General features: G+C 39.3%; 1 protein-coding gene across 2 annotated transcripts; it reads left to right on the plus strand.

Annotated features, from left to right (window-relative positions):
* The first annotated feature begins 30 nt into the window (after positions 1-30).
* On the plus strand, positions 31-24,392 carry ZCCHC10 (zinc finger CCHC-type containing 10). 2 transcript variants are annotated; one of them, XM_044227708.1, is made up of 4 exons: positions 31-88; positions 19,181-19,345; positions 22,943-22,984; positions 23,658-24,392. In XM_044227708.1, the coding sequence occupies exons 1-4, from the start codon at positions 48-50 to the stop codon at positions 23,923-23,925; spliced, it is 516 nt and encodes a 171-aa protein (XP_044083643.1). In that variant the 5' UTR covers positions 31-47; the 3' UTR covers positions 23,926-24,392. The 2 variants fall into 2 exon arrangements, with proteins under 2 accessions (XP_044083643.1, XP_044083652.1); XM_044227717.1 differs by lacking the exon at positions 31-88 and adding an exon at positions 136-181.
* The last annotated feature ends 677 nt before the right edge of the window (positions 24,393-25,069 follow it).

The following is a 25,069-nucleotide window of genomic DNA, read 5'->3' on the forward strand; positions in this document are numbered from 1 at the left end:
CGAGGAGTTTCCCAAAACCCAGCGCGGCAGTCTTCAGCCGCGCTAAGATGGCGACTCCCATGCATCGGCTCATAGCTCGGAGACAGGCGTAAGTGAGGGCCCAAGTAGGGCCGCGGGGCGGGCTGGGGGCGGGGAGAAACGCGTCAGCCGGCGGGTGAGCCGAGGCGGGAATGCGGGGCAGGTATGGGAACTTCTGTGTGGACGGGCGGAGGGTGGTCTTTTCTCACTTGTTGCTGCTCCACAGGGGCTCGGCCCGGGTGGTAACTTTGGTGTCCACGGGCTAGTGATTGCGTGGAAGACGACTGCGTAAGGTTCATGGGGCGGGACCTAGGTTATAGGGTGGGAGTTGGGTTCTGAAGAGAGCCTAGCGTTTGCTTTTCGCACAGCGGACGCCCAGAAGTTGGGCACTAAGTGGCGTATGCCCCTTTGCCCACCCAGCCAACCACATACGGGTGGCCAAGGGAAGCCTGAAGCCCTGATCCGGCACCCTCCACTCTCAACGACGTAAGCCTTCAGCTCCCTATGCAGTCTCCAGCGCAGCTGGCTTTTCCTGTCCCCTTCCTATCGCCTCTAGGAACAGCCTGACTACCCTCCCAAGTTTTCTCACTTTCTACCACTCATTCTCTTCAGTAAATAACAATTTATTAACTATCTCGCTCTCTGCCAGAATTTGGGTATAAAGAAAAAGAAGTATTCAAGACAGGAATCCCTTCTTTCAGGGAACTTACATTACGTTGGTAAAGAGTCGATAAACGAAACATTTTAAGTAAATAGAGTTGGTGTTAAGAGCTTTGAAGGAATTAAGAGGTGATGGAAAGAAAGGCCCAGGTTAGATTGGTTGGACTGGAAAGGCATCTCTGAAGTGGTGGCATTTGAACAGAGATTGAAAGTGTGAGGAAAGAGCCAATCATGAGAGGATTTGGGGAAAGAGCATCAGACAGTGGCATAATTACTTTCAGACAGGAAAAAACTTTAATTTGGGGGTTTTTTAAAGAGAGGTAGGGGGAGGGGAGAGAAAATCTTAAAAAGGCTACACATTGGAGCCCAAAGTGGGGCTTGGTCCCCGACTGTGAGATACTGACCTAAACTGAAATCCAGTCCTCTGCACGACTGACTGAGCTACCTAGGCTCCCCAAGATGTTTCGTTTTTAAAAACTGAAAGCTGGCCATTGTGGTTAGTGACCAAGAGAGAGTGGCACAAGAGGTTTACCATTGATGTGTAATGTAGATACCAACCCACATGTCCCTTTCCTGTAAAGCCCTTTTTCTTCTACCAACCTGCACACCTGAACAGTCATTCTCTTAGCATTTCATGCTGTTACCATTTGCAAGTCCATGATATATCACTCCTAGTCTACTTGCATATATATGTGTATGTTTCTTTCTACATTTCTGTTTTTTATTCTTTTTTGTTGTCTTTCCTTTTCTTCTCTCCATCAGATTCTACCTCTCAAACCTAATGAAAAGAGTTCCTTGAGCATCAGGATAAAGACCTAGAGAGTCAGGGTAGTATACCTGGTGGAAGAGAAGAAGTCAAGAAGTCAAGAATGGAGTGAATATAATACATAATAGGTGTGCTAGATTATGTCACCAGAGACTCTTACTCCCAGGTTTGTTCTTTTGGGTGTTAGTTCCATATTTGGATAGGTTAGGTTCATTCTCTTGGTTCCAAGATGGCTGCACTATATTTTGGTCCTTTATATCCTCTCACTTTCAATTTAATGGTATCTCATTTGTGTAGGTTGAATCATGTCTATGGGATTGTGATGCCCTGATTGTCAGATAGCATTCTTTTTCCAGCACGATCAGATGGATTTCTATAAACTAATGGTGAGCTAGATAAGTAGGTTAGATAGATGATAAATACTAGGATGTCAAAAACAAGCAATGTCCACTTAAATATGAAGTGAAAGACTTTATATCTATCTATCTATATATATATATATATCTTTATATCTCATTTCAAAAGTATCAGAAAGTTCAACGAATGTTGTTTTTCTATAGAATGCCTGTATTTGTTACATGAGCTACACAGAAGTAAAAGAAATCTTGCTTTAGGAGTTTCTGGTCTTGTTGGCAAGAAAACAAATGGCATATAATAAAAGTAGTCATGGTATTCAGAGTAAATCCTCATAGAGTTCGAGAAGGAAACTTTCAGAAGTTAGGGGAGTCTGGTAGAGTTTGGAGAATATTTTGGAGTGGGAGAGGAGCCATTACTTTTCATTTTATGTTCATCACAAAGTTTTAGTTTTATTTATAAAAAGCATATGTTACTTCCGTAAGTGTTTTTTTTAAAAAATATTTTATTTATTTATTTGACAGACAGAGATCACAAGTAGGCAGAGAGGCAGGCAGAGAGAGAGAGGGAGAAGCAGGCTCCCTGCCAAGCAGAGAGCCTGACGCGGGGCTCTATCCGAGGACCCTGAGATCATGACCTGAGCTGAAGGCAGAGGCTTAACCCACTGAGCCACCTAGGCGCCCCTACTTCCATAATAAGTTTTTTTTTTTTTTTTTTAATATTTTATTTTATTTATTTGACAGAGAGAGATCACAAGTAGGCAGAGAGGCAGGCAGAGAGAGAGAGAGAGAGGAGGAAGCAGGCTCCCTGCCGAGCAGAGAGCCCGACGCGGGACTCGATCCCAGGACCCTGAGATCATGACCTGAGCCGAAGGCAGCGGCCTAACCCACTGAGCCACCCAGGCGCCCCTTCCATAATAAGTTTTAAACTATTTTTAAGTTAGTTATGAGAAGTGAGAAAGTACTGTTATCGTTCTTTGTAAGAGTCTTTGGACTAACAGAGGAAAGGGAGGCAATAAAAGAGAAAAAAGAGAGAGCCTAAATTTGAAATTCCTATTCAGCCGATCTTTCAGGGAGTTAACTTTATATCAATTGAAATGAACTTACTTTCTGTTTGTAAATTGTAATTACATCTACTTATATGTGAGTAGATTATAGAATCTTGGCACTGTGTGGGGTCATTTCTTCTGCTAAACCTTCCACTGGATTCCAGTACTGTGTCTTCACCATCCAAGAGAATTATCTAACTTTGGCTTGAGGACCTCCAGGAAAGACATACTTACCTCTTGAAGTAGTCTGTTACATTTTTCGTATCTATCAAAAGTTTATGTTGAACTGAAAGGAAAATATTTATGAAGCTTAAGCCCTGCTCACTTCTGACTTCCTAGCTTTGGACGTAAACTGTGATTTCAGTCAATTAAAAATGCTAGGTGTTATCCACTTGAATTACCATCAAATCAAGCTTCCCCTGTCTTGGTACTTGTATTGGTTTTCTGGACTTAAGAGTCAGACTTAATTTTACCCTTGTTAAATTTCATCTTGTTAGATTTGACATTGAGTTCTAGCCTGTCAAGACCTTTTTGGATCCTGATTTGGTTATCCTTTGTATTACTCCTCCCTCTTAGCTTTGTGTCAGCTGCAGGTTGGATAAATAGGCACATCATTGCCCTCCAAGTCATTTATAAAATGTTGAACAAGTCCCAACTGAGGACCAATCATTCAGGCCATCACTGGATACCTCTCTGTGCATTTACTTCAACCCATCAAGCAGTCTTTTGTGGGGCACCTGGGTGGCTCAGTGGGCTAAATAATTGCCTTTGTGTCAGGTCATGATCCCAGGGTCCTGGGATAAAGCCCCGAGTCAGGCTCCCTTCTTTGCAGTGAGACTGCTTCTCCCTCTCCCTCTGCCTACAGCTCCCCCTGCTTGTGCTGTCTCTGTCTGTCAAATAAATAAATAAAGTCTTTAAAAAAAAAAAGTAGTCTTTTGTCCATGATGTTCAGCTGATCTAATTGTTCTGTTTTGTTCACAAGGGTATTGTAAGACTTTCCAGGATGCCTGATGGAAATACAAATTCCCAAAAGCCAGTAAGGGTATTAGTCTGTAATGATCTGATGCTTAGTGATCAGGGCTTTTCTTTTTGAATGGATTTAATAAATCCAGCGAGAATTCTGCCTAGAATGAATATCAAGTTCATTGGTCTGGTTTGTGGAATCTTCCTTTCCCCCGACTTTGAAAATCAGAACTGCATTTGCCTATTCCTAGTCTTTCAGCACCATTCCTTTTTGCCAGTGTCTCTCAGATTACAAGCAGCAGTATAATCAACTCACCTGGAAAATCTCTGGTATGTTGTGGAGCAGTCACTTGGGCCATTGTGAGTTAAACATTCAGAGTGAATAAAAGTACTCTGTTACTCACCCCTCACTGTCTTGGGGTTCAGTTCTACTCTTCTCATTCTGTGTATCATTGTGTTTGAGTAAAGACTAAAGCAAAATAAAAATAATCCTGCTTGTACTTTCAGCCTATAGCTTAACATTGGTGATGTATTCGCCTAGCACCCCAAATAATGAACTATCTTGTTTTTGGTTCTTTGTGCTTTAAATGTAACTAAAACACAAAATAATTTTTGTTGTTCTTGACACTTTTCATAAGCCTCAGCTTATTTTGGTAGGGTATTTATTTATATTAGGTTTAAATATTTCTCTTACAGGCCTTTAGCATTCTCATATATCCCTTAGTTATATGTTCCTTTGAAAAATATCTTTTTTTTTTTTAAAAAAGATTTATTTATTTATTTATTTATTTGACAGACAGAAATCACAAGTAGACAGAGAGGCAGATAGAGAGAGAGGGGGAAGCAGGCTCCCCACTAAGCAGAGAGCCTGATGTGGGCCTCGATCCCAGGACCCTGAGATCATGACCTGAGCCAAAGGCAGAGGCTTTAAACCACTGAGCCACCCAGGCGCCCTGAAAAATATCTTTTACTATTTGTTTTATGATTTCACATACAGTCCATGTTCATTGTAGGAAAGTTAGAGAATACAGATAATGAAAAAGTATATTGTAACACTATCCGAAAGGTAATAGTTTTTACACTGTAGTGTATAACCTTTCAGGCTATTTTTATACTTTAAATAGCCTCGTAGTGTTCTTTATGGATAAACAATAACTTTTTATTATTGGAAAATGGTAGTGGAAATAACATTTCCTTTGCTGTTGGGAGAGTTAGGTCTACTTTTCTTTTTTTCTTTTTTTTTTTTTTTTCAGTATAGTTGATACACAATGTTATGTTTCAGTTGCACAGCATAGTGATACCCCAAGTTTATACATTAAGCTGTATATATACATTAAGCTCACTGCTAGAGTAGCTTCCAGCAGGTTTCCTCTTGTAAACCATTTGTATTTCCTATAATAAATATACAACTAAATTTTTGCATATATCCATTTTTCTGGGTTAACTATATACTTTTTAAAATCAGGTTTACTGATGTTTAATTTACGTTTAGCAAAATTCATTGTATGTAAGTATGTATTTATTTATTTTTAATATTTTATTCATTTATTTGACAGAGATCACAAGTAGGCAGAGAGGCAGGCAGAGAGAGAGGAGGAAGCAGACTCCCCACAGAGCAGAGAGCCCGATGTGGAGCTCAATCCCAGGACCTCGGGATCATGACCCAAGCTGAAGGCAGAGGCTTTAACCCACTGAGCCACCGAGGCCCCTGTATGTATTTATTTTTGAGAGAGAGACAGATCACGTGTGCACGAGTAGGTAGGGGCAGGGGAGTGCAGAGGGAGAGAGAATTTTTTTTTAAGATTTTGTTTATCAGAGAGGGAGATCGTGTGCATGCTTGCGAGCACACAAGCAGGGGAAAAGGAGAGGGAGGGGAAGAAGCGGACTCTCCAATAAGCAGGGAGCCCAATGTGGGGCTCTAGCTCATGACCATGGGTTCATGACCTGAGTTAAATCATGAATTGGATGCTTAACCAACTGAGACACCTCTTTATTTTTTTTTAAGTTTTTTTTTAATTTTTAAGTAATTTTCCACTGAACATGAGGCTTGAATTTACAATCCCAAGATCAAGAGTTGCATACTGTACCAAATGAGCTAGCCAGGGGCCCCAAAATGTATTCTTTTTAATGTACAGTTCTATGAATTCTGACAGATACCTGTAGTCATGTTTTTTTTAAAGATTTTATTTATTTATTTGAGATAGAGAGAGAGTGAGAGAGCACAAGCAGGGGTTGAGGTAGAGAGGGAAGCAGGCCTTCCATGGAGCAGGGAGCCCAATGCAGGGCTTGATCCCAGGACCCTAAGACCATGACCCGAGCCAAAGGCAGAGGCTTAATACACTGAGCCACCCAGGCGCCCCCACAACAATTTCATCATGAAAAACTTCTTCATGAGCCTTTGTAAGTAAACCCTTTACCTCACCTTCTGAAAACCACTGATTTTTTTCTGTTCCTGTAATTTTACCTTTTCCAGAATGTTGTATGAATAGAATAAACGTGTAACCTTTGAGTCCAGCATCTTTCACTCAGTTAATTCCTTTGAGATTCACTGCAGTTCTTGCATGTATTAGTGGTGCATTCTTCTTTTTTTAATTATTGCTAACAGTGTCCCATCATATGGTTATACCAGCTTACCCATTTGGCATTTGAAGGACATTTTGATTGTTTCCAGTTTGGGGTTATTTTTAATAAAAGTGGTATAAACATTCATGTATAGTTTGGGGTTTGGTTTGGTTTGGTTTTGAGAAAGACAGTTCATGCCAGAGCATAGGGGGAGGGCAAAGGGAGAGGGAGAGAGAATCTTTTTTTTTTTTTTTAAAGACTTATTTTATTTATTTATTTGACAGACAGAGATCAGAAGTTGGCGAGAGGCAGGCAGAGAGAGAGGAGGAAGCAGGCTTCCCACAGAGCAGAGAGCCCGATGCGGGGCTCGATCCCAGGACCCTGGGATCATGACCCGAGCCGAAGGCAGCGGCTTAATCCACTGAGCCACCCAGGCGCCCCGGGAGAGAGAATCTTAATCACACTCCATGCCCACCCCAAGCCCTACATGGGCTCAGTCTCACAATCCTGTGATCATGACTTGAGCTGAAATCAAGAGTCAGGCACTTAATGTGGCTGAGCCACCCAGGGGCCCTGCCCATATGGTCTTCTAAAATCTTTAATGTAAACTTTAGGTTTCCTTTTTCTTCTTGTTTTTTAAGTACTTTATTTATTTTTGAGAGGAAGAGAGAGGGCTTGAGCCCGGGTCGGGGTGGGGGGGGTAAGCTTAGAGGGAGAGAGAGTACCAGAACTCCACTGATCAAGGAGCCCAATACAGGACTTGATCCCAGGACCCTGGGATCATGACTTGAGCTGAAGGCAGAGGCTTAAAGCCACCCAGGTGCCTTCAGTTTTCCCTTTTTCTTAGGTAAATAACCTAAGAGTAGATTGCTTGACCACACAGTAGCTTTTTCAGAAATCTTTATGGAAACTGGCAGACTTTTTCGAAGTTTGTCCTTATGCACATTGCAATCTAATTGTTCCAGTACCAATAGTTGAAAAGACTACTGAATTTTTCTCTACTGAATTTCTTTTGCACCTTTGTCACAAAACAGCTGTCCGTGTGTGTGGATTCCATTCTGTTTCATTGATCTGTTTATTTATGTGAACACCATATTGTCAGGATAATTGTAGCTTTGTAATAAGTCTTGAAATCAAGTGATGTCTTCCAATTTTGTTCTTTTTCACAGTTTTTGCTACTATTTTAAATTATTTGTATTTTTGTATGCATTTTAGAATCAGGTTATCAATTTCCACAAAAGAAACTGCTGAGATTTCAGTGGGATTGCTTTCAATCTATAGATCAGTTTTTGAAGAATGGATCCTTTAACAGTCTTAAGTTTTCTGACCCATGAATGTGTGTGTTAAAATGTACTCATTTTTTAAAGGTTTTTAACTTATCTCCCTGATGTTAAGTGTAGAGATGTTGAACAACTTTCACCAGATTTATATCTAAGTATTATAGTGGCATTTTTAAAATTTCAATTGTCCGTTACTAGTATGTGGAAATAGAGTTGACTTTTGTATATTGATCTTGTATGACTTTACTAAATTCATTTATTAGTTCTATTAGCTCTGTTTTAGATTTCTAGGGATTTTCCACATAGATAATCATCATTTATACTGTCTTGGGATGATGGTATTTTTTGTTTTGTTTTGTTTTTGTGTGTGTATGTACATTTTCAAGATTTTTTTTGTAGTTACCAAATGGCCCTTCAGAAAGTTGGTGCGACTTATATTCTTACCAGCAGTTAAGAACATATGCAAAGTGCCTGTTCTGTCCCTCTGCCAACAATAGACCATCATTATGCAGGCATGTCCTCTTATTTTAGGTATCAAAGGTGATTTCATTTAAAAAGTCTGTCCCATTAGAGCACTTCTTTGAGCCTTAGCTTACGATATAGAAATGGAATATTGTGAATAGGGTGTCCAAATGGTTAGAAAGAAATGCTAATCTTGTTTATTTTGAAATTATAAGTCTACTTCATTCAGACTCCCTGTGGAAGATCACTATTTTTAGGGGTGATTAATTAATGGTTAAAACATGTCAATCATAAAGGAATTCAGATATTTGTGAATATTCTATTTATAGCTACAGAAAACTCCACAGTGCTGGGGGATAATATTTTTAATTTGTTTATTTATTTGCTTTTTAAATTTATGTTTATTTATTTAAATTATTTATCTTAAGTTGTAAGTTTCTTTTTTTTTTTAAAGATTTTTTATTTATTTGACAGAGAGAGATCACAAGTAGGCAGAGAGGCAGGCAGAGAGAGAGAGAGGAGGAAGCAGGCTCCCTGCTGAGCAGAGAGCCCGATGCGGGACTCGATCCCAGGATCCTGAGATCATGACCTGAGCCGAAGGTAGCAGCTTAACCCACTGAGCCACCCAGGCGCCCTTAAGTTGTAAGTTTTTTAATATTGGGTTGCCTGGGTGGCTCAGCCATTTGAGCCTCCAACTTTTGATTTCAGCTCAGGTCATGATCTCATGGGGTTGTGGGATCAAGCCCCACATTGGGCTCCACACAAGGTGGGGCATCCACTTAAAAGTTTCTCTCCCTCTGCCCCTTGTCCCCAAACTTGCCCTCATGCTCTCTCTCTCTCGTTTTTTAAAATAAATCTTTAAAAAAATAAAATCGAGGGGCACCTGGGTGGTTTGGTGGGTTAAGGCCTCTGCCTTCAGCTCCGGTCATGGTCCCAGGGTCCTGGGATCAAGCCCCTCATCGGGCTCTCTGCTCAGCAGGGACCCTGCTTCCTCATCTCTCTCTGCCTGCCTCTCTGCTTACTTGTGATCTCTCTGTCAAATAAATAAATAAAATCTTTAAAATAAATAAAATAAAATCGATTTAAAAAATAAAGTTTCTTAATATTGGGGAAACAACCTATGAGTTGGAGAAGACTTTATTTCCTTGATTCTGAGAGGCTTCCCTCCATACCAATCATAGTTTCATTTTTAGGAAATATTGTGAAAGGCTTTGCAATGGATTTCAAAACAAAGATTGCTAGGTATCTTGTCTAATGACTCTTCCTGGCTATGTGACTCTATGAGAGCCTATGCATCATTGTCTTTGAGCTATTTTATAACTGTAAGGAATAGGATACTGGTAGAAAATATTCTTACCCATAAAAACACAGTACAGTTGATTCTTGCAATGTGGCTATTAACTAGTTTTTAGCTATCTGTAAATTCCTTTCAGCATAATTGCATATATATGTGTGTTCTTTGAATTCTCTTTTGAACCTGTTATACCATCTTACTTGTTCCTTTAATTAATAATTAGATTGACCCGTGTTCGTTTTATATGTATTTGTATGAGAATCATGATTTTATACTTTTATAGGTGTAAAAAACATCTTTGATGTTTCTGAATTTATTATTTCTGGGGTGCATTTTACAATTGTGTGTAAGTTAAATATGTTAGTGGTTCTTTTTGCTTCAAAAGCTAATATTAAGGCCATAGAGTGTTTTATTATTGATGCCCTTAAAAGTTTGCTCTGACATTACATATTCAGATAAGGTCTGAAATTAGAATCATGGCTCTGGGAGTTGCTTGCTGAAATTTAAGAACTATTACTGAACAAAAAGCTGAGTCTTCTTTATTATCTTTTAATACTGTATCTACTGACATAGCCTTAGTTCTTTACTTGTAACATTTTTTCAGATTAGGATGAGTTTAAATTTTGGACAGATACTAAAACTAAATTAATTGTCAGGATTACAGAACCTGTCCCACAATCCAAAATGTGTTCTCTTAAACACTTGCATTTTCCAGCATTCATTGTACAAACATTTACTGAATACCAATTATGTGTTCACTAACGATAAAAAAAGGTGACTGCTGTAGGTCAGCACTAAGAATCCAGCATCTCATCGTGTAACCATGTTATGAGAAAATTTAAAGTGCCATGTATCATTATTCCAGACAATTGATTAGCCTAATATGTAGAATGACAATAATATATACACATCCTCGTCTATAGAATGGGGATAGTGCTTTCAAACTCACTGGGTTGTTATGGAGATTGGATGTGATTATGCATAATTAATACTTAGCTAAATTCCTGGCAGAGTAAATATAAGCCGTGGCTATGGTCTCAACTAATTCTCACAGTACCCTAGTAAAGTAGATATTTACTACATCTTTTAGAAGAGAAACCAAGGTTCCCAAATCAGTTTGCTGAAGAGCCTACAGCTATGTACTGAAAGAGATTTTTAAAAATCTTTATTGTGAAATAGAATACATATACAAAAAGTTTAAACAACATAACTATGCCACTTAACAAATTATTATTATTATTTTTTAAAAGATTTTATTTATTTATTTGACAGACAGAGATCACAAGTAGGCAGAGAGGCAGGAAGAGAGAGGGGGAAACAGGCTCCCCGCTGAGCAGAGAGTCCGATGCGGGGCTCGATCCCAGGACCCTGAGATCATGACCTGAGCCGAAGGCAGAGGCTTTAACCCACTGAGCCACCCAGGCACGCTTAACAAATTATTATAAAGGGAACATTGCGTGTGACTTCCCTCAGGTCAAGTAATAAAATGGCCTATATACCAGCAGCCCTTAAGGCCCTTCCCAATCATGACCTTCTCCCTCCTCAAAGGGAACCAGTGACCCAACATTTATGGTAATTGTTTCCTTGCTTCTCTTTGTGGTTTTACCATCTTACTCTGCACTGGAGTTTAATTTTGCCTGTCTTTGAACATATACAGAATCAGACAATTTGGATTCTTTTGCATAATCTGACTTCTTATATGTAAGATCCATATAAGTTAAAACTGTAAAGTTTGTTCATTTTCAGTACTATGAAGTATTTCGCTATATTCTGTACCACAAATTATCCATTCTACCTCAGTGTTATTTCTGGTTTTGAGGATATTACAGGTTATGCTGTTACAAATATTCTTAGAGTTCTTTCTCTTCCCTTCTTGCATAAGTCATGCCTAAAGCCATTAAATAGTGTAGAGCAGGGTAGGCTTTCAAGCAGAAGGTTGACTTGGTATTGGAGTATTAGGGCCAAAGTGACTTTAGAAGGGCATCCACGTAAGTGTGTGAAGTGATCTACAGTGTCAGGAGGCTGTGGAGGGCATCCACTGGGGGGGAAGGGTTAGTGTGGGATGTGAGATCCCAAGCCAGGTGAGAGGAACGTGTCCGCACAGGAGCAATTTAGCATAAGTTGTCACCCTAGTGAAGAGAACATCTACATAGGGGAAGCAACATGTAATTTAATAAGAAGTGTTAGAGCCTAAGTGGAAAGAGGACGTGACTCTAAATATCATCAGGGCTCCATCAGTCTGATTTCAGGCTGGGACAGATAAAGTAGATGAATCTGAAATTTTTTGTTGTACCAGAAAGCAAGAAAGTGCCCCCAAAATGGAGCCATGTCAGAAGAACACACAATCTAGCTTAAAAGGATTCCCTTCCACTGACCATATCTAGGACAATTCAAAATAAATGGTGGTAATGGGACTATAACTCATTGAATAAAATTCATGGAGTGAAATAGAAAAATATGAGTTCATACTGATAGATGAATAAATGAACTAAAAATTTAATGGGCTGGGTATTTATATAATATCAAATACCGACCCACAAAGTAGTTATTAATAGTTATATTAATTTTCATTTAGAGTTGTTTGACAAATCACCCCAAAACTTAGTAGCTTCTAACAATCAATATTATCTCAGTTTCTGTGGGTCAGGAATCCAGGAGTGACTTAGCTGAGGGTTCTAACTCATGTTCTCCCTTGTTGTCCTGGTCAGGATTTTGCCAGGGGCTGCAGTCATCTAAAGGCTTCATTCACCAAGACTGGAACATTTTTCTCCAGGATGGCTCATTTACAGGACTATTGGCAGGAGGCCTCAGCTGTTCACCTCCTGAGCCTCCCTAGAGGCTGCTTAAGTATCTGCCTAACATAGCAGCTCCATGACTTCATCTTTGAAGTCACACTCCATCACTCAGCTTTATTCTGTTAAACCAAAACACTAAGTCCAAGCTACATTCAGGGTAAAGGGCATTAGGGCTCCACCTCTTGAAGTGAAGAGTATCAAAGAATTAATGTGAACATAAATTTAAAACCACCACAATTACAAAAGACAAAAAGGAACTTTACAATGCAAACTCTGGTAGACCTTCCTTAATCAAGGGATATCAAAGTACATATCAACAGTATTAAGATGAATTACAGTCTTGTGTCACCTGGTAGCAATACAGTGAGAAGGACAGCACATTTCTATTACATTCCTGCCAAAGGTGCATAGCCTGAATCTAATCATGTAGAGATATCAAATGTGGTAGTTGACCTCCAAGATGACCCCCAATTATCCTTGCCTCCTGGTATTCAGGCTCATGTATAGTCTCCTCCCACATTATACTAAGGTTGGTCTATGCAACCAATAGAATACAGCAAAAATGATGGCATGTCATTTCCAAAATTAGGTTATAAAAGACTGATTTCTTAAGTTGTCTTGGTCACTCCCTCTGGGGGAATTCATGTTGTGAGCAGCCCAATGGAGAGGTCAAGAGGAAGGGAACCGCAGCTCCCTACTGAAAGCCCCCTAAGTGAGCTTGAAAGCAACTCACATTGAAGCACGTTCTACAAAATAACTGGCCTGTAACCTTCAAAATTGCCAAGGTCATAAAAACAAGACTCGACTAAGGAATTCATTAGGCAGAAGGAAACTAAAGAAACATGACAAATGCAACAGAATGCTGAACTGGGTTTTGCTCTAAAGAACATTATTGGGGTTGGTTGAGCAACTGCCTTCGGCTCAGGTCACGGTCCTGGAGTCCTGGGATCGAGTCCCGCATCGGGCTCTCAGCTCTATGGGGAGTCTGCTTCTCCCTCTGACCTTCTCGCCTCTCATGTTCTCTCTCACTGTCTCTCTCTCTCTCTCAAATAAATAAATAAATAAATAATCTTTTTTTTAAAAAAAAAAAGAACATTATTGGGACATTTGATGAAATAAATGGGATCTGGAGATTAAATAGTAGGAATATATCTATATTAATTTCTTTTTTTTTTTTAAAGATTTTATTTATTTATTTGACAGAGAGAGATTACAAGTAGGCAGAGAGGCAGGCAGAGAGAGAGAGAGGAGGAAGCAGGCTCCCTGCCGAGCAGAGAGCCCGATGCGGGACTCGATCCCAGGACCCTGAGATCATGACCTGAGCCGAAGGCAGCGGCTTAACCCACTGAGCCACCCAGGCGCCCCTCTATATTAATTTCTTGATTTTGATGGTTACATTGTTATGTAGGAAAATATCCTGGTATATAGAAAATATGCAATGAAATACTGTGAGTTGATGGGTCATTAGGTTGACAACTTACAAATAGTTCAGGAAATATGGTGCTTTGAACTGTACTTGCATATTTTCTATAAGATTATTTCAGGGGCGTCTGGGTGGCTCAGTGGGTTAAAGCCTCTGCCTTCGGCTCAGGTCATGCTCCCAGAGTCCTGAGATTGAGCCCTGCATTGGGCTCTCTCTGTTCAGCAGGGAGCCTGCTTTCCTCCTCTCTCTCTGGCTACCTCTCTGCCTGCTTGTGCTCTCTGTCAAATAAAATAAATAAAATCTTAAAAAAAAAAAAAAAAGATGGGGCACCTGGGTGGCTCAGTGGGTTAGTCCTCTGCCTTCAGCTCAGGTCATGGTCTTGGGGTCCTGGGATCAAGCCCCACATCGGGCTCTCTGCTCAGCAGGGAGTCTGCTTCTCTCTTTCTCTCTCTGCCTGCCTCTGCCTACTTGTGATCTCTGTCAAATAAATAAATAAAATCTTTAAAAAAAATAGTTATTTCAGAAATTTTAAGAGCTACATAAAGAATAATATTCTTTTTTTTTTAAAAGACTTTATTTATTTATTTGACAGAGGGAGAGAGATCACAAGTAGGCAGAGTAGCAGGCAGAGAGGGGAAAGCAGGCTCCCCACTGAGCAGAGAGCCTGATGCGGAGCTTGATCCCAGGACTCTGGGATCATGACCTGAGCTGAAGGCAGACACTTAACTGACTGAGCCACCCAGGCACCCAAGAATAATATTCTTACACATGTTATCTGGTATAGCTGTGCATTGATTCTGTTTTAAAAAAATCTTTTTTTTTGGTAATGCACACATGGTGGGGGTGAGTGGTTTGGGAGGGGCAAAGGGAGGGGGAGAGAGGGAATCTTAAGCAGGCTCCACGCCCAGCTCAGAGCTCACTGGAAGGCTCCATCTCACACCCCTGAGATCATGACCTGAGCTGAAATCAAGAGTCATACACTCAACCAACTAAGCCACCTAGGCGGCACTGCATTGATTTCTATTGTATAAATTTCTACAAGTGGAATTGCTGAATCATAGAGTGTGCTTCTCTTCAACTATGGTAAATTTTTTTCAAAATGGTTCTACCAGTTTGTGTTCATCCCCACAGTGGATGTGTGTTCCTCTTGCTGTGTATTCTTGTTAACATTTGCTGTTGCCAGTTTTTAATTTCAGTCTTCCTGGTGTGTGATAGGTAGTATCTTCTGGGTTTTTTGTTTTATTTTGTTTTTTAAATAATTATTTATTTAGAGAAAGAAAGAGCATGTATGCAGGAGTGAAAGGAACAGAGTGAGAAAGAGAGAAAGTCTTAAGCAAACTCCACAGTGAGCTCAGAGATTGACTCTGGGGTTGATCTCATTACTCAGAGATCATGATCTGAGCCAAAATCAAGAGTTGGATGCTTGGTTGATTGAGCCACCCAGATGCCCCTTTCCGGGGGTTTTAATATGCTTTTCTTTGATTAGTAAAGTATAACTTTTTATATGTGTAGTGTTAACTTGTGTTTCCCAGGCCCATTTTTGTCCAGTCTTTCCATTTTCCATTTCATCTTTTTTTTTTATGATCTATCATGTTCTTACTGATTTGTAAAACCTTCTCCATGTCTTGGCTTCCCTTCTTACTCTCTTCATAGTGTATTTTGATGAACATAAATTCTTTCTTGCTTTCTTTTTTAAGAGAAGGAGGAAGAGAGAGAGAATCCTAAACAGGCTCCATGCCAAGTGCAGAGGCTGACATGGGGCTTGATCTCAAAACCCTGAGATATGACCTGAGCTGAAATCAAGAGCCAGATACTTAACCAATTAAACTACCCAGGTGCCTCAATGAAAAGAAATTACTAATTTTAGCATAGTCTAACTTAACAGCTTTTTAAAAAAATGATTATTAGTATTTTGGTTTTGTTTTTTAAGAATTCTTAAGTCAAATATGTCTTTTTTTTTTTTAAGATTTTATTTTATTTTATTTTATTTTTTAAGATTTTATTTATTTATTTGTCAGAGACAGAGGGAGAGAGCGAGTGAGCACAGGCAGACAGAGAGGCAGGCAGAGTCAGAGGGAGAAGCAGGCTCCCTGCGGAGCAAGGAGCCTGATGTGGGACTTGATCCCAGGACCCTGGGATCATGACCTGAGCCGAAGGCAGCTGCTTAACCAACTGAGCCACCCAGGCGTCCCTTAAGATTTTATTTTTAAGCAATCTGTACACCGAGTGTCAGGCTCAAACCCAGAGCCCTGAGAACAAGAGTCATATGCCCTACCACCTGAACCAGCCAGGGGCCCCTGTCACTGTTTATTTGTAAGTTTATTTACTTATTTTTTTTAGTGTTTTTTTTTTTAATTTATTTTTAAAATTTTATTTATTTATTTGAGAGACAGAGTGTGAGAGTGGAGAGGTCAGAGCGAGAGCAGACTTCCTGCCAAGCAGGGAGCCCGATGTGGGACTTGATCCTGGAACTCCAGATCATGACCTGAGCCGAAGGCAGTTTCTTAACCAACTGAGCCACCCAAGCGCCCCTAATTTATTTATTTTTAAGTGATATCTATACCCAACATAGGGCTGAAACTCACGATACCCCCATGTCACTTGTTTTTAATACTACCATCTAAGACATTTATTACTTGAGCAGTCTGTAATCAATGTTTGCATATGATGGAGAGTAGAGGTTTTCTTTTTTTTTTTTATTTTTTTATTTTTTAAAAGATTTTATTTATTTATTTGACAGAGAGAAATCACAAGTAGATGGAGAGGCAGGCAGAGAGAGAGAGAGGGAAGCAGGCTCCCTGCTGAGCAGAGAGCCCGATGTGGGACTCGATCCCAGGACCCTGAGATCATGACCTGAGCTGAAGGCAGCGGCTTAACCCACTGAGCCACCCAGGCGCCCTCTTTTTTTCTTTTTTTAAAAAAGATTTTATTTATTTATTTGACAGAGAGAGAGATCAGAAGCAGGCAGAGAGGCAGGCAGAGAGGGGAAAGCAGCCTCCCTGCTGAGCAGAAAGCCCAATGTGGGGCTCGATCCCAGGACCCTGAGATAAGGACCTGAGCCGAAGGCAGAGGCTTAACCCACTGAGCCACCGAGGTGCCCCTATTTTCTTTTTTTTCTTTTTTTTTTTTTCCCTATTTTCTTTTTTTAATAAAGAATTATTTACTTATTGAGAGAGAGACAATATGAACAGGTGGAGGGACAAAGGGAGATAGGGAATCCTCAAGCCAACTCTCCACTGAGTATGTAGGCCTACTCTCCACTGAGTATGGAGACCAATGCAGGATTTGATCGCAGGACCCTGAGTTCATGACCTGAGCAGAAATCAAGAACTGGTCACTCAACCGGGCCACTCAGGTGCCCCAAGAGTAGAGTTTAGTTGTAATTTTTTCCATATGCAAATCAGTTGTCCCTGCACCACTAATATGTCCTTTCCCCCACTGCTCTCCAGTACCATAGTGGTCATAAATCATGCATTCATATATACATTAGTCCATTTCTGGACATTATGTTCTGTTCATTGGTTTGTGTATCTTTGCTAGAATTTCACATTCTTAGTTGATAGAGCTTTACCGTAAGTCAGTGTCTTTTAACCCAAGGCTTCCCCACTTGTTCCTTTACTAGGGTATTTTGGCTGTTGGCCTTTTGAATTTCCACATACATTTTAGAATAAGTTTGCTAACAGAACAAACAAATAAACAAAAACTTGTTTGGATTTTGATTGGCATTGTGTTGAATCTATAGATCATAGATCTGTAGATCAGTTTGTGGAGAATGAACATTTTTACGATTATTGTGTTTTCCAGTCTATGAACATGGTATATTTTTCTATGTGGCTACATGCTTAGATGTTTAATTTCTCTTAGTAATATTTATATTGTGCATAGAAGTCTTGTACATATTTTCTTTGATGTGTTTCTAGGTATTTGATATTTTTTAGGAAATTATAAATATCGCTTTTTAAAAATTTCTTTTTAAATGTTTTTATTATATAGAAATTCTATTGATTTTTATTTGTTTACCTTATATCTAATATAGAGCTCAGAAAATGGTTGTCTACTGAATCCTGCTTGATGCTTGTTCTTGTGGGCCTGTGGGTTAAGGATGTTAATTACATGTGTACGTATATGATTAATTTGATAGGAAACATGAACTTTCAACCTCAAATGAGTGGAATGTTCTACAAATGAATTGCATCCTTTAAATCTGTTTTCTGTGAAATATTTTTATTAATAAAATATCTGTGGAATTGTGTTTTCTCTCTTGTCATGAAGTACCTACATAATATCCTCAATTTTGCCTCCTGATCAGCAAAGCCTGAAACTTTTACTATCTGACTCTTTACAGTTTGCCCATCCCAATATAAAATCTTGCTGAACTTATGAATTCTAATTATTTCAAAATATTTTGGCCTATAGATTATTTTGGATTTGCATGTACATAATAAGTCATAAGTGAGGAATGACCATTTTGTTTTTTCCTTTCCAATTCTTTCATGTTTGTCTTTTATTTGTTGCATCTGAGTCCAGTATCAGGGATGAGGGATTATGATTTTTTACTTAGTCTCCTAGATAACTAAAAGCTGGGCTGTATTCTCTATACATTTGGTTTATTCTTAGGGTATGATTCTTCAGAGACCTAATGCTGAATACATAGTTTGTCTCCCTAAATTGTTGTAAGTGAGGTTTACCCTGTTGAGTTGGGCAAACACTCCCAGTGTAAGAATTAACTTTTTTTTTTTTTTTAAAGATTTTATTTATTTGACAGAGAGAAATCACAGGTAGGCAGAGAGGCAGGCAGAGAGAGAGAGGGGAGGAAGCAGGCTCCCCGCGGAGCAGAGAGCCCGATGCTGGGCTCGATCCCAGGACTCTGGGATCATGACCCGAGCCGAAGGCAGAGGCTTTAACCCACTAAGCCACCCAGGCGTCCCAAGAATTAACTTAAATACAGAGCTGACTACTCTGGATTTCCATTTTCTTCTATATCTTGGCTTGGTTGTTCTTCACCCCATTGTTCTTTGATACCGCAAGCAGATTGTTAAAAATGTTTTGACTGGGGGCGCCTGGGTGGCTCAGTAGGTTAAGCCTCTGCCTTCGGCTCAGGTCACGATCTCAGGGTCCTGGGATCGAGTCCCGCATCAGGCTCTCTGCTCAGCAGGGAGTCTGCTTCCCCCTCTCTCTCTGCCTGCCTCTCTGTCTACTTGTGATCTCTCTTTCTCTGTGTCAAATAAATAAATAAAATCTTTAAAAAAAAAAAATGTTTTGACTGTTTTTTTCTATTTCCAAGCTGAGGAGTTGGTCTTAGTTACCTAGTCTGCTGTTACTGGAATGGAATTAGGAAATAAAGATTCGAACTTAGTTTGGTCTAGCTCTCAAGGTCCATGCTCTTGACTACTGTATTGCCTTGTGACTAAATCTAACATAGTAAACAATTTAAAATGTAAAATTATGTTTATTTTTGGCCTAAAAATGTTCATATTATTTATGCTTTTCAGGGTAGAAAATGTCAAGTCAAAATTTTAAGGCCTGTATTCTTTTTTTTTCTTTTTGCTCCACAGTGAGGCAAATAAACAACATGTAAGATGTCAGAAATGCTTGGAATTTGGACATTGGACTTATGAATGTACAGGAAAAAGAAAATACCTACATAGGCCATCAAGAACAGCAGAACTAAAGAAAGCTTTAAAAGAAAAAGAAAACAGATTATTATTATTACAACAAAGGTATGTTGACCTGTGATATTCAAAGGAATATTTTTAATTGATAGAATTTATGAAGTGACTAAAAGTATCTTAGTGATTATCCAGATTTCAATTATAATATTAGCTAATGTTTAATGAGTCCTTCCCATGTGCCGGGCACTGTATTAAGCTTTTCACAAGTATTAGCTTAGTTAAGCTTCACCTCTATACCATTAAGGTAGGTACTATTCTCCCCATATTACTTGTGAAGAAACTAGCGCCCAGAGAAGTTGAGTTACTCATCAGTGTCACACAGCCAGTAACTGGAAAGATTAAACTTTTGAACCAGCCAGTCCATGCTCTTAATCACTTTGCTTTGTTGACTCAGCTGCTGGTGAAGTGGCAGCAGAATACCAGGAGGTAGATGATATGAATTGTCAACCATAAAGATAAAGTGGCCAGTTATTCTACCAGCAAAATGAGTTTATTGGGGAATACCAAGGGAATTGCAATCCTGGACAAGAAAACTGGCAAACCATGGGCAAGTCCAGAGAACAAAGGACAGGGGCTTGCTTTTATCGAGGAAAAGAGGAAATTGGGAAGGGCTGTTTGAAACAAAAGTCAGCTGGGGGAGAGTGAGAGTTTAAGCTTCTCTTTGGACAACTGGGGCAATTTCAAATGGGCTATTGTATTGCAAGGCAAGAAGAAAATTTTCCTTCCTCCTGCTGAGATAGTAAAGTAAGCTTCTTCCTGTTGAGAACAAAGTGCTGCCCTCTGTGTGGGGGTCCGCTGCTGATGAGGAGGGGGAGTGTATGCCAGCTCCCATTCAGGGTTGCCCAAGTCCATTTTAGATGCTATTCCCTTTATTTTCTCAGAGCTGATGTGGAAAGATATCCAAGACAAGTATCCAAGGTACTTAAACTAAGGCTATAAACTACATGGAGAACAGTGTATATAATATGCAGTCGTTTATGTTAAAAAAGAAGAAAAGGAATAATGGAATTTTTTTGGAAACAGAAATGATCCGTAACAGTGGCTCCTTTTTAGGAGAACTGGATAGGAGAGTAACTGGAAATTTGTTGTATACTCTTTTGTGTCCTTTGAATAAAGCCCCCCCCTTTTTTTTAGGATTTTATTTATTTGAGAGAGAAAGTGCACAAGCAGCGGGAGGGAGAAGCAGGCTTCGCATTGAGCAGGGACCCTGATGCGGGACTGGATCCCAGGACCCTGAGTTTATGACCTGAGCTGAAGGCAGATGTTTAACTGACTGAGCCACTCAGGTGCCCCATAAATAAAGCTTTTTTCTTTTTTAAGATTTTATTTATTTATATGAGAGAGACAGAGATAGGGAGACGGAGCAGGAGCTGGGAGGAGAGGGCGCAGAAGCAGACTCCCCACCGAAGAGGGATCCAGAAGAGGGATCCCGTTGCGGCGCTTGAGCCCAGGACCTCAGGATCATGACCTGAGCTGAAAGCAGATGCCTAACGGCTGAACCACCCAGGCACCCCTTAAATAAAGCTTTTAAAATTGCTATGAATTAAGTAAGCATGTTTGAGAAAGTGAAAGAGGAAGATGCCAGATGTACTCAGTGCTACAGATCAGAAGCAGCATCTTCATAAATACATTACCTGTATAATAGTATCTGAAACAAGGGAACTTGCAAGGCAGTGGTCTCACAATTAGTGGACGTGATGGCTCTTCAAAGGTTATGCAGGAATAGATAGGTTATCAATTTCTAAGTCATCAACTTTCATATATAATTTTTCCAAAAATAAATTTGTATAAGAACTTGTCTGCTCATTCTCCTTTTCTTTTTTTTTCCTACTTCCCCTTTTCTCCTGTGTAGAAACTTAGATGTTTTTCAAAATACTGGTGTTTGTACTAAGAAAGTGGATAGCTCTAATTATTGGGAGCAATATTTTTTTAAGATTTTATTTATTTATTTGTCAGAGAGAGAGATAGAGAACACACAAGTAGGGGGAGTGCAGACAGTGGGAGAAACAGGCTCCCTACTGACCGAGAAGTGTGATGCAGGACTTAATCGCAGAACCCTGGGATTATGACCTGAGCTGAAGGCAGACACTTAACTGACTGGGCCACTCAGGTGTTCCAGGAGCAAATTCTTTTTTTTTTTTCTTTTCCTAAAAAAAAAATATATATATATATATATATATATATGGCGCCCCTAAATATATATATATATATATATATATGTATATATTTTTTTTTTAGTTTTTTTTTTCCAATTTATTTATTTTCAGAAAAACAGTATTCATTATTTTTTCACCACACCCAGTGCTCCATGCAAGCTGTGCCCTCTATAATACCCACCACCTGGTACCCCAACCTCCCGCCCCCCCCCCCCGCCACTTCAAACCCCTCAGATTGTTTTTCAGAGTCCATACTCTCTCATGGTTCACCCTAAATATATTTTTTAAAGAGTTTATTTATTTATTTGACAGACAGGGATCACAAGTAAGCAGAGAGGCAGGCAGAGAGTGAGAGGAGCAAATTCTTTTGTAATTTTTTTTCCCCAACAAAATTGAAAAAGGATCTAATTGGGCTACCAATTTAAAAGTATTTTTTAGGGACGACTGGGTGGCTCAGTCAGCCAAGTATCTGGCTCTTGATTTCGGCTAAAGGGCGCCTGGGTGGCTCAGTGGGTTAAAGCCTCTGCCTCCGGTTTGGGTCATGATCCCAGGGTCCTGGGATTAAGCCCTGCATTGGGCTTTCTGCTCCACAGGGAGCCTGCTTCCTCCTCTCTCTCTGCCTGCTGGTGATCTCTGTCTGTCAAATAAATAAATAAATAAATAATCTTTAAAAAAAAAAGATTCTTTCTCTCCCTCTCCCTTCCCCCCAAAATAATAATAATAATTAAAAATAAAAATAAATAAAAGTATTTTTTAATCATACATCTTTGTGACTAGTGCACCCTGTCACTGAAGGTATTCAAACAGTGACACTCCTACAACAAAACTCTATTTCAATCTACCTGTTTAGGTTAAGAAAGTTTCTTAAGTTAAATCTATAAAAATTAAGTACAGGAATTGAATTAATACTGAACCTTGTCACAACCTAGCAATAAGATCCAGGGATACATAAACTAGAAAAACAATCAATATCATTAAGAGATGTGTTTCCAGTAAATTTACTTTGATGTGTAATAATTATTAAAATTTGTACTGTATTTCTATACTGTTTTATTTTATTTTAAAGATTTTATTTATTTGTCAGAAAGGATTAGGGGAGGGTGGGCACACACAAGCAGAGAGAATGGCAAACAGAGGGAGTAGCAGGCTCCTTGCTGAGCAAGGAGCCCAATGCGGGACTTGATCCCAGGTCCCTGGAATTGTGACCTGAGCCAAAGGCAGATGCTTAACTAACTAAGCCATCTAGGTGTCCCTCTGTATTGTTTTAATCAATTGTATAGTAATATTGGTAATGGTAACTCAGAAGGTTTTTTTAGAGACAGAGTTGGGGGGTGCAGGTTATAACAAGAAATGGTGGGCTCTGTATATGTCATGAAAAACAAAGTGTTTCTCCAATGTAAGACACTTTGGAGAGGCTCCTGAAGGGTTTGTCTGAGCTGTGTATAATCACTCTATTAACAGGAGTTTTCTCCCCCCTCATATTTATCAGCATCGGAGAAACGAATGTAGAAAGGAAGACTAAGAAAAAAAGGTATGTGTGGCTTTAGGAGTTTTTTATGTATAATAAATAATACTAGTGGGAGGGATGGGAAGAAAAATTTAAAAATAAAAGTGATAATAATAATAATAATAATGTAGACCTAAAGTCTCTTGTTTGTAATTCATGATTAAGTATCATCCTTATTTCCTGATATGTTCTTCTCTTTACCTAACTAGAACATACTACCTTCATTTCTCCTTTTTCTCCAACTTCTCAGAGGCTTTATACCTGGAAATAGTAAATAATTTCACTTTAAAAATCTCTCTTCTTACATTAGAATAAGAAATATTCTTAGACTGGTAAAAAAAAAAAATTGTTGATCAGGTCTATCTGGTTTAAAGATTATGAAACATTTGCCATGCTGCCTGAGGTTTCAGTAAACCCAGGTGTTACACTGCAACTTTATTCTAACATTATTCGTTCTAGAGCATAAATAGACTAGGAACACTGATCTTGAACTCTGTCCAGGAGAGTTTAATTGCTAAAGTGAAAGACATTGTGGTTGCTGCAGGACTTCTGCAGTTATGCAGTCCCTAGTGCAGCAGATCCAGCAGTCCCACACAACAGAGCTGCAGTGTGTGCACGGAGTTTCCCTGTGCACTTGCTTTTAACTATTCTGTTAAACGTCAGCTTCCCGTGCATCTAACTACTCATTGTCTACTAGATCTAAGAGTGTAACCAGTTCCAGTAGCAACAGCAGTGACAGTTCAGCCAGTGATTCTTCATCGGAGAGTGAAGAAACGTCTACCTCATCCTCCTCGGAGGACAGTGACACGGATGAAAGCTCCTCCAGTTCATCATCTTCATCCTCCTCCACAAGCTCTTCCTCATCCTCCGATTCAGACTCAGATTCCAGCTCTTCCAGTAGCAGCAGCACCAGCACGGAGAGCAGCTCTGAGGATGAACCACCAAAGAAGAAGAAAAAGAAATAGAATTGCTCCATCCCTATTGGACTGCTGGTCTGCAAACATTAATGTGATTCTCGAAAGGGAATTTAGAATATGTTAAGGCCAAATAGATTAACCGATCAACATTTCTGGAGTTTAAAAGCTTCTAAGTGTTTCACATCATAAGAGCATAAAGAGTATTAATAATGGATTATACATATATATAAGACTTTTATTTTCAGGGTAAATCTTGTTTTTCTTTTTTATCTTTAATATATATCTGTAAAACATAATCAAAGCTGAATCCAGTACGTCTGTTTTTGGGATGAAACTTATCTTTTCTCCCTGTGAAATAAATGCCATACTTTGTTATATGTCAGTGCTGTGTATCAGATGTGTTTTCAGGATAATGCATCAGAATATCTGGCAGTGAATTTCTAAAGCTTTTGGCTGTGTGTTATTATATAAAATTTAATACATTGTTACTATAAAATTAAGAGTGTTCCTCTTAATAACTGTACCCTCTTTCTATGTTTATGTTCAGAAACTTACTCTGAGTTCTTGTCTTAAATGAAAAGCTCAAGGAACCTATTAATATATTTATACCTTTTGGATGGTACAAATGTCAAGTTATTGTGTTATATTATTCATTTTCTTCTGGTTCTTAGAGTTACTCTTTTTTTTTTTTTTTTTTTCCCCCCAAGTAGGCTCCACACCCAGCGTGGAGCCCAGTGCAGGGCTTGAACTCACAGCCCTGAGTCAAGATCTGTGCTGAGATCAAGAGTTGGATGCTTAACTGAAAAAGGCACCCAGGTGTCCTGTAAAGTTACTCTTTTCTGAGAAAATCAATCCGGAGGAACCTAAAAAGGAACCAAAATTCCGAAACTACTTGGAGTCTAATCTTGGTGCCTTTTGATAAATGCTGTGTATCAGAAAAGAGTCATTTGAAAGCCTAACTTAAGGTAAAAGTGATATAAATATCATTGTGTGTTATTATGCTATAAAAGATAGGAGAGGAAAGGAAAGTTAGGAAGAGAGGTAATTTTAACAGAAAATTAGGGTGATGTTGGTTGCCTTTTACTAAGCTTTTCTAAGCTTTCATAAGGATTGCCTTTTATCATTTTTGCAATCGTGGTATTGATGGTTTGTTTACATGGCACCTGGTCATATCTGACACTCTACTACATAA

Source organism: Neovison vison, chromosome 1 (assembly GCF_020171115.1).
Source record: "Neovison vison isolate M4711 chromosome 1, ASM_NN_V1, whole genome shotgun sequence".
NCBI lineage: Eukaryota > Metazoa > Chordata > Mammalia > Carnivora > Mustelidae > Neogale > Neogale vison.

Excerpts from the sequence above, each read along its gene's own strand:
- ZCCHC10 (XM_044227708.1), top strand. The coding sequence starts at position 48 with ATGGCGACTCCCATGCATCGGCTCATAGCTCGGAGACAGGC. Across the intron at positions 19,346-22,942 it reads TTATTATTATTACAACAAAG|CATCGGAGAAACGAATGTAG; the intron begins GTATGTTGACCT and ends CATATTTATCAG. Across the intron at positions 22,985-23,657 it reads AGGAAGACTAAGAAAAAAAG|ATCTAAGAGTGTAACCAGTT; the intron begins GTATGTGTGGCT and ends ATTGTCTACTAG.